The sequence below is a fragment of the Cibotium barometz genome, chromosome 3 (genome assembly GCF_041138505.1).
Source record: "Cibotium barometz isolate CiBa-2024 chromosome 3, ASM4113850v1, whole genome shotgun sequence".
Classification (NCBI taxonomy): domain Eukaryota; kingdom Viridiplantae; phylum Streptophyta; class Polypodiopsida; order Cyatheales; family Cibotiaceae; genus Cibotium; species Cibotium barometz.
This window is the reverse complement of record NC_141048.1, coordinates 6,260,533-6,269,768: the sequence shown is the minus strand read 5'-3', so window position 1 is coordinate 6,269,768 and position 9,236 is coordinate 6,260,533. Positions and strand designations below refer to the sequence as shown.

The 9,236-nt window shown below is 42.5% G+C and overlaps 1 protein-coding gene across 1 annotated transcript; it reads right to left on the bottom strand.

Moving 5' to 3' along the window:
- Nucleotides 1-602: 602 nt before the first annotated feature.
- Nucleotides 603-2,910, bottom strand: LOC147639642 (uncharacterized). The gene is made up of 2 exons (XM_086821955.1): nucleotides 1,310-2,910; nucleotides 603-1,209 (listed from the first exon to the last, which is right to left on the bottom strand). Exons 1-2 carry the CDS (start codon nucleotides 2,908-2,910, stop codon nucleotides 603-605), a joined length of 2,208 nt encoding a protein of 735 aa, XP_086678081.1.
- Nucleotides 2,911-9,236: the final 6,326 nt, after the last annotated feature.

Below are 9,236 nucleotides of genomic sequence, written 5' to 3'. Positions count from 1 at the left end.
AATTTCTCAATCAACAAAGGTGTTTTTTAGTAGATACTCTTGATGTCACCAATCATTTTGTGTTGTTTTTAAGTAGATTCTTTTGATACCGTAGTTATTTTGTGTGAGAGTTTTTAAAGTGTGAAATTCTAAATAGAACTTATAAAACTTTCAAGAACTTTAGGGGAAAAAATAACACTTAGCAATATAAGTATTTAGTATTGAATTCTAAGATTGAAGGTATAAAAAGATATTGGATTTTACGAACAGTGGTGTGAAGGGCGTGATTGTGTGATTTTCGTGCCGATTAATATTAATGAAAAATGTCGTCGACAGTTGCTGGATATTTCACAAACAAAAGCATCTTCCAAAATGAGAGATGGGTAAAATGAGGCGTCATATTGTTTGCGTCGTATGCATGAGATAGCCTCGCTCGCTCTCTCTCTCTGTCTCTCTCACACACACATACGCGCGCACTCAGAGAGCACATTGAGGGTGGAATTATCAAAACTGCAGATACGCCAATCTTTGTGAGCAAAAGATATCCATACTAGGATCATGATAGTGAAGCACAAAATTTTGTGTGTGGCAAAATGGCAGCGCCCGAATGATACAAGTCGTGATTAGAATGGCTCTGTTGGCTCATTCAGCTCAATAAACGTCCTCTCAGTTCGAGGCACTTCATATGCATCGCTGTTGAGCTTTGTCATGAACTCTAGCACCTTGATTAGCACGTAGAGCGGCTTCACAAGCACAACAGTTCGGCTATGGAGGTCCACACCAAATGTATGGCTTGCATGAAATAGATTGACGAAGGTTCTTTGATGCGGGGCTCTGATTTTCAAAGCCGATCTGCCCACCATATCATAAGGTATCGCCTTTGCAGCGATCAAGATTTTGCATGGGTCACCCTTCAAAACAATCGACGTGCAGTAGCTTGGCCCTTTGATAGATGAGCCTGATCCTCTCTTCTCTCTAATTGACAACCCATCACCTATTGTTTTGTTCAGAGATTGCACAAGAATGGATCCCACCTTGAACCTTGTGATCATCTGAAGCTTGAATGCGTCTTCGCCGCCTTCTTCCATGCTTTTGATTATTTTTCTCCTTCTCTTCGATATGCTTCTGAGGCTGCATGTTGCAGCATAGTTGAAAAAGCCATGGAAACTCCCAGCTTGGTCATCATCAAGCATTACCACACGCCACGACGTACTCTGCTGCATACTCCGGCTGGCAGGTTTTCAAAGAAAAATCACATCAATTAGCCCTTTACATTATAGTTTATCAGCTGGAGTAGGCATGATTCGTAAGTTAATATTGGGCTCCTCACCAATTTGACGAGATTTTCTGCGCCTCAATCACCGAGCTGGAGGATGAAGGCTGTTGGAGGTGCCTGGCAAAAGTGAGAAATGGAAGAGGCTCTGTGTCATAGAATTGCTCTTCATCTCTTGGGCTCTCAAACTCCTTTGCTTTACGAGTTTTCAAAACACATAGGGGGTGCCCATCGAGCACAAAGAACCCTTCTGAGAGGAAATCCCTCTCTCTTCCCGGCAGAGGTTTGGTTTCCAATACAGCAATTTTAGGCTCCGCATTGATGGATTGGAGAGCCTCACAGAAGCATTTCAGCCCGCTCAATTCTCTGCAGTCTGCAATGAGGCATAGTTTAAGCAGAGATTGACAGTAAGACGGGTCGGTTAAGGCTAGATTAAGGTAATCCGCCATGGAGTGCCTTCTGATACACCAAGTGAGGCCGGTAATGACAGCTCTATAGGCTGCATCATAGACACCAGGAAGGTCCACTAAGTTGATGTGGCAAAAGCCCAGATACAACCATTCCAGTATGTCGATTAGCACAGGTGCTGTCCATGTGAGCTTCTTCACCACAAAGAACTTGAAGCAAACGTCCTCCTTTTCCTCTCCCTTTTCCATCACGATACTCACTTCTGTGTGCCTCCTCTTCATCATGGGTTTATCCATGTATTGGACCCTTGATGTAGAAGAACTCGTACTGTGATGTTTGTCACCGGCAAATGCTAACCCTGCCTTTTCTGTTATTTTAGTAGGGTTACTTAACTCCTCCGGCTCATGTACTTGATCCACTATCATGCTTTTTGCAACCGCTTGTTCTTGCTTACTGATGATCTCTTGATCAGAGATTGTTGATGGGATGATATCTGCAGGCTGTAGACTGAATCTGACGGATTTACGTGTGGAAGTTGAAGACTTTCTTTCCTCACTAGCCACTAGTATAGATCTACGAGGCTGGTCAGACAGCAAGCTTGATGTTCTTGACGTTACATTAGGAGAATTATCGGAGGGCAAAACGGTTGCAGGCAACTCCGATGTACCATTGCTACAAAATGTTGCATGTGGTTTAACTATATCGTTTTGCGTCTCTTTGGGCAGATCATCATTTGTTTCTGTTTCTGTTGGCGAGAGGAATGATCTGCAGTCTTCGTACTGAGTGGATCCTCGTCCTTCTGTTAATATCTGTGATTGAACATGTGCCAATACTTCACGTCCGATTGTATCATTAACAGATACTACGGAATCCGGCCCATTATCAGCGTCGTTCATCTGATCTTCATCAAACTCTTCCACTGTCTGCATTGGATCATCCTCGTGCCCTAATAATTCCGAAGCGTCGTCAACGACAGCAATTGACTCGCATTGTAAAATTTCTCTGAAGTAGTCAGATTCTTTCCTCAGAATGGCAGAATGAGCAAGCACGCGCACTATGCTATCATCATGATCTTGGCAATCATCGGCTGCAGCTAGTGGAGAGCGCACATGAAACACAACGTCCGCAGTACTGTGGTCGATTACGTTGATGGGAGAGGAGGAGATGCCCAGAACAGACAGCCGCCGTTGCAAAATGTCAGTGATTAGCTCGGCGTTCTGCTGGTCATCGCACGACCCCTTCGACGCCATTGCAAAATCAGGTCAGGGCGTGCATGAACGAAAAGGCTCTACACCCGTTTGTTCTTGAATACGGAGATATATAGGCTAAGGTCACACAATGGGCGACTATTGGAAGACGTATACACAAAGTTACGCGACACGTGTGACTCCTAAGGGTACTTCCTCAAAACTTTCTCTAATAATAACATCCCCTTAACATCGTTACAATGTGTACATTGGGAGGTGGAGTAGTGGAGTAGTTACTCACTGTGGCAATTGCATGGTAGTGTATGTTGTTCAGGTGGGTGGTATCCTCTCGTGCATATAGGCCGGTGTACCTGAGATATGGAAGATGCATGGGCGCAAGGAACGGATGAGGAAGCCTGAGACTGGGGGATTGGAGCAAGACGATCTTGAGGAAATGAAATGAAATCACGCTGCTGAAGGTGATGTTAGAGATGCGAAGAGAGCGTGTCTTGATTGGATCACTGCTAGATTGAACACCCAACACCAGACCTCGCAGCCCGGTCGATCCAAGGTATGTACCACAGTTCCTAGTGATATGATAAGAAGGCAGATAAACCTATTCTCAATGTGCAGTGTCATAGTTTTCTGTCGTGGTAGGCCACCAACCAAAGTAGAACATGGGAAATGGTTGAAAGAAGACATTTTCCACGATAAGGTGATGTCGCAGGTTTTCTACTTGGGTAAGGGCTTCTTTAATGTGCTGTTTACCAATGGGTAGGCATGTCAGATCTCTTTCCAAGAGAACTACTATTTATGGGCCATTAACTCATCCATGCATTGCCCTTTGATCCTCTCTTCGATGTTAACAAGAGTCTACAGGAAGCCTAGGTGGTCTAGGTTGAGATAGTTGGTCTTCCGCTCTGGCTTAGGCTTGCACTTGGGGAACTAGCCAACCCTCTTGGTCCAATGCTATATATTCCAAAAGAGGAGGCCTTAGGTCACTAAGCAAACAGTGTTTGTATAACCTGGAACATCGGGTTTGAGACCCCAAAGTCTATGGAAGTTGATCTGGGAGAACTAGGGAGGCTGAAGTTGGCTCTAAAATTTGGCCCATTTCTTGGGGCTTGCTTCAGATGTGGGGGCTTTGGCCACATTGCAAGGTTCTGTGGAGGTGAGACTCATGTCAAACCTGGTATTGATGAGGAGAGGAAGGTTGTAGATTCATCCATGGATAACAAAAAAGAGTGATCTCAGTCCTTTGATTTACTCGAATCCTTTCAGCCTCTTGGGAAGTGTAGACAGTGAGACATCCTCTGTAGAAAGATTTAACTAGCAGATGGAGAGAGCCTGGAAAGATATTCAAAAAGGAACCCCTGACGAGAGAGGTGATGAGGATGTAAATATGGTTCCAGAAATTGCCCTGATAATAAAGAGGAAGTTAGAGGATGCACTTGGAATGTGATGTAGCATTATATGGTAGTGATGTGTGTGAACACACTTAGGACTGCCGGGGCACTTTTTCCCTCACTAGGAGGTTTTTTCCCCCGTACGTATGTACACCCTCTTATCTACTCATTTTGGGGTGTGTACTTATCTTTTGTATCTAGCACACATTTGTTGATTCTAATCTAGTGAGTTTGTGTGCTCTCAATCTTCTTTATCTTGTGTGTGTGCATTGTTGCAACCCTAACCCTAATTCCAACAATTGGTATCAGAGCTAGCTTCCTTGACACTTGATCTAGTAGTCTGCTTCCCTCCTCACGACCCTATTTTTCTGTCTCCGATTGAGATAGTCTCTTAGGAGAAGGTGTATACTGTAGTGTGATATATACCAGGTATACAACATTTTTTTGGGTCTGCGGTGCGATTTGGGCGCATTTTGGGCACTGCAAGATTTCTGCAGACGTTCTGGAGAGGAGTCATTTTGGATTGGTTCTCCTCGATTTTGGGTGTTTGGGCTGTGTAGCGACAAAGATTTGGTGTGCAGCAGCAGCATCTACAGTGTCTTCAACAACATCGACCATCATACTTCGCTAGTAACACTCTATTCTCTACTTTGTGTTAATTTTCATAAACTTTACAGGTGATTCAGTCAATTGGTATCCATCTAAGGTTGCATTTAGTGAATATTGAGTACTTGCATTTGGTAGAAAGATTTTGCATTTGTTGGTAGAAAGTCATGGCTAGCAGTAGTGATGTATTCAACATGTCTGTTGAGGACAAACTTGATGGGACTAACTACCCATTGTGGTCCTATATGATGAGGCATGTATTGGTTTCTAAAGGCCTTTGGAATGTGGTCAGTGGTAGTGAAATGCGTCTTGTTTCACAACTACCAGTGCAACCAGGTGTTGCAGGTACATCTGAAGTAGAATTTGATACAGATGTGGTCCTCCACATGCACCACACAACAAGACAAAGCACCTACAGACGTGCACACAAACGCGTTTACTCAACTTAAAAAAAACTTACGGGCGCCTCTATTTGCACGTCTATTAGCGCGTCTATAGACCCGCGTCTAAAGGCGCGTTTAAAAGATAGCAAACAGATGCGCCTATAGACGCACATATATAAACGCGCAAATAGACGCTCTGCTAGAAATTTTAAAAAACAGACAGACGCATGCAGATGCATTTATAGATGCATTTATAGACGCGTTTGTAGACACGCAAATAGATGCTTCTCGAACAGACAAACGCGTATATAGACACGCTACATAATATTTTTTAAATTTTGTGTGCTTGAACAGAATGCTGTGTATGTTGTGTATGCTATGTAGTTACAGGAATCCCATTTCCACATTGTGTAATTCAATTCTTACAGCCAACCGTATTTTAATTAGCACTCTTGCAAGCACGTCTATAGCTGACATTAATTATAATTCCAAATAAAACATTATAACTCCAAAACGTTTAGTTACAAGGCATTAATTGATAGAACGTTGCACAAGAAAATTGAAAGCCAAAAAAAATAAAAAGAGTGTTAATTCATAGCTCAAAAAGTGCTTGTATGTACATATAGCACGAAGCTAAGCCACGTCCTGTGGCTTCAAGTACTAAAAATAAGAGGAGTGTATATACAAGAGGCACGAAGCCAAGCCAGTGGCTAAGTACAAAAAGAGTAGCTAGCACTACTTCTACGACTAATCTAAGTTCTCCACGTCCTCGCTCCCTTCTGCACTCCCTTCTCCACCTCCTTCTTCCTTGTCTTCTTCCTCATCTTCTTATGCAGGGTCCTGTAAACAAGGGACAACATATATCAATGTATGAAAAATCAAATCTTTATTTATAATATTGACATTATTTAATTACTTTCAAATACCTCGGGGGACTCTCCAGTAGCCCGGATATACTGCTCCTCAGTAATCAACCCGTCATTATAGAAGTGCCTCCATGTATCTCCTCTACGATGGTGGCGGTGGTAGGCTGTCTCGACAGGAGTAGGGTAACTGCCGCCCACGATATCAAGCTGCAAGATGACACAATTTGCGGAGGGGTTAGTACAAAGAAACAACCTCCTAATAAACTACATAAACAATATAATTTGAGATCGATACTTACAAACTGGGCCTCCCATGATTCAACACCCCCCGCTCCAAAATGCACGCTTCCATATTGCTCCATTTGGATCCTTCGTGCCTCCACGTGCTTTAGACTGGGTTCCTCCTTCGCTGACTTCATTGCTTTCTTCCACTCACGCTTGTGAGCGGTGTGGGACGGGCCCCTTGGTGGTTGACCTCCCTGGAGCCTGGCAAGCTCCGCTAGTGCATGCCTCTTAAGCGAAGATCTTTTATTGCTAAGTATCGTAACAATCTTTGACTTGGCCCATTTATCTGTAAACTGAACATTGGGGGGGTTAGGATACCTAGAGTGAACAGCAGCGAGGGTGTCATCAGCCAACCTCTTTGGATGATCTTTGTAGTGAATAAAGCAATCTCTGTAATTGTTAGCAATTACAGAGTGCATGAAGGCCATGATGTCCTTTCCCCGTGAATCCATCAAGATGCCTCCTGTCTGAGTGATGTCATAGTAGATCGTACCATCACCCGGAGGCACATCTAAATCATCTGAATCATTCTCGTCCCCACCACCAACCCTCCTAAAGCACTGTGCCATGCATCCCCCACCGCTCTCCCTGCTACTACGCTTGCTATTGTGTCGTGTCGAGCTAGTACGCTGGCCACTCGTAGAACTGGAGAACCAAGTCTCGACTGTACGGGAGTACGCCGAGACAGCTCTGCGAGGCAGAAGGACCTCCTGACGGCATGGGGGAAGGGGCATAGGATGGCATGGGGAAAGGGGCTCGGCTATGTAGCCGACTAGGCTGTGTTGACTCCGTTGGGGTAATCTCAGCTGGTGTGGGGTTGGGGTGGTTTGGAGTCTGTAGTGCCGACTTCTGGGAGGTGTTTAGAGTACCCGTCATGTAGCCGTATAACTCCCCAAGACTGGGAGGGTGCCCCAAAAGGTTATATAACTCCCGAAAGATGGTCTCCCGAAGATCAGGTGAGCTTGAAGAGCTTCCTGGCCACATGATGAACTGGAAAAAAGAAAAAAAGAAGATTATTGATGAACTGAGAAGATGAATTGAGAAGAGAAAAAGAGAGAAGGAAAGAGTAGGAAAGAGAGGAAAAGCGGGGATAAAAGAGAGGAGAAAGGAGAGGAAAAGAGAGGAGAAAAAGAGGGGATCAAAGAGAGAAAAAGAGGAGAATAGAGGAAAAGAGAGGAGAAAAAGAGAGAGACGAAAAGAGAAGGAAAGAGAGGATAAAAGAGAGAAGAAAAAAGAGAGGAAAATATAGAGTGCAATCTATTTTTTCAATCATGCTTTCCCTTTCCATCATTCATGCAATCCCCTTCTTCAATCATGCAATCCCTTTCCATCATTCATGCAATCCCCTTCTTCAATCATGCAATCCCTTTCCATCATTCATGCAATCACTTATTTCCATCATTCAATATGCAATCCTTTTCTTGGAAGTGGAAGTGGAAAGGAGAGAAAAAGAGAGAAAAAGAGAGAAGGAAAGAGAGTAGAAAAGAGAGGAAAAGTGGGGATAAAAGAGAGGAGAAAGAAGAGGAAAAGAGAGAAAAAGTGGGGATAAAAGAGAGGAGAAAGGAGAGGAAAAGAGAGGAGAAAAGAAAGGAAAAGAGAGGAGAAAAAGTGGGGATAAAAGAGAGGAGAAAGGAGAGGAAAAGAGAGGAGAAAAGAAAGGAAAAGAGAGGAGAAAAAGTGGGGATAAAAGAGAGGAGAAAGGAGAGAAAAAGAGAGGAGAAAAAAAGAAAGACAAATTTAGGAATTTTGGGAATTATTCGAGTCCCATTTCTTATAGGATTGGTTGGAAACTCGGTATTTTTGTGTAGTTTGAGCTAACATCTATTTGTTGGTGCACTCTTTGTGCCAATAGATTATATCTTGACACAACTATTTGGCGTATTTGTTTGTAGTTGTATAGATACATACGTGACATTAAACTTAATTGAGATTATACAACACCTTTCATATGAAGAAGATAATGTTAAATACTATCTCCACTTTGAGACATTGAAGTAAAAACATGGGGTTTATTTAATTTGCCAAAAGAATTCTAAATATCATTATAAAAAGGAACCTTAAAAATGAGAGATCTCTAAAGGGTGTGGTGTTAGAAACAACAAAACAAAAAGTAAATCTCAATGACAGTAACAATATGCTAAGCTTACGATTGATCCACAGATAAAAACCCATCTTAGACACTATATCAAGATTATAAATCATGATATATATGCTCAAATTTGAGGGACATTGAAGTAAAAACATGGGATGATAATGCCAAAGAACACTTGTTACATTCAATGAGATTGTTACATTCAAGTTTACAATTTATCCGAAGACAAAAGTCCTTCGTCAAGATAATAATTGAGTACAAATTGTATCTCAAACATAGCGTTTTCTCATGTATTGCTCCAATACATACAAAGTTTCTCTATCATAAGCTGCTTCATTTACTAAAGTGTTGCAAGTATACTCCCGTTTGTTCTTTGCATAAATCCAACCAAGTAACCATGCGCTGATTGTTGTCTCCAAAAAACTTTGAAGCTCCTCTATATTTTGATTCCACATCTTTGGAAAAATCAAGTAGGTTCCGGGCATATTTCACATTACATTGTAGAGGGTATCATCAAAAATTAGTGTGTTATTTCCATCCAGGTCATGAAAAATTCTCCATGCTACATCTAAGTTTTTGTGGTATACAAATCGATATCCAATAAGAAGATCCGTCTTTTGACATGCTGCATGCCCTGCTACGACCTTAAACTTTTGATGGTGCCGAGGAAAGCACAACTCAAGAATGCGTCGAGTCCTTTGTAGTCTATTAGTACTCCAGATCCATACCTCAAACCATTGCATACAAAAAT

Excerpts from the sequence above, each read along its gene's own strand:
- LOC147639642 (XM_086821955.1), bottom strand. The coding sequence starts at position 2,910 with ATGGCGTCGAAGGGGTCGTGCGATGACCAGCAGAACGCCGAGCTAATC. Across the intron at positions 1,210-1,309 it reads CAGAAAATCTCGTCAAATTG|CCGGAGTATGCAGCAGAGTA; the intron begins GTGAGGAGCCCA and ends AAAACCTGCCAG.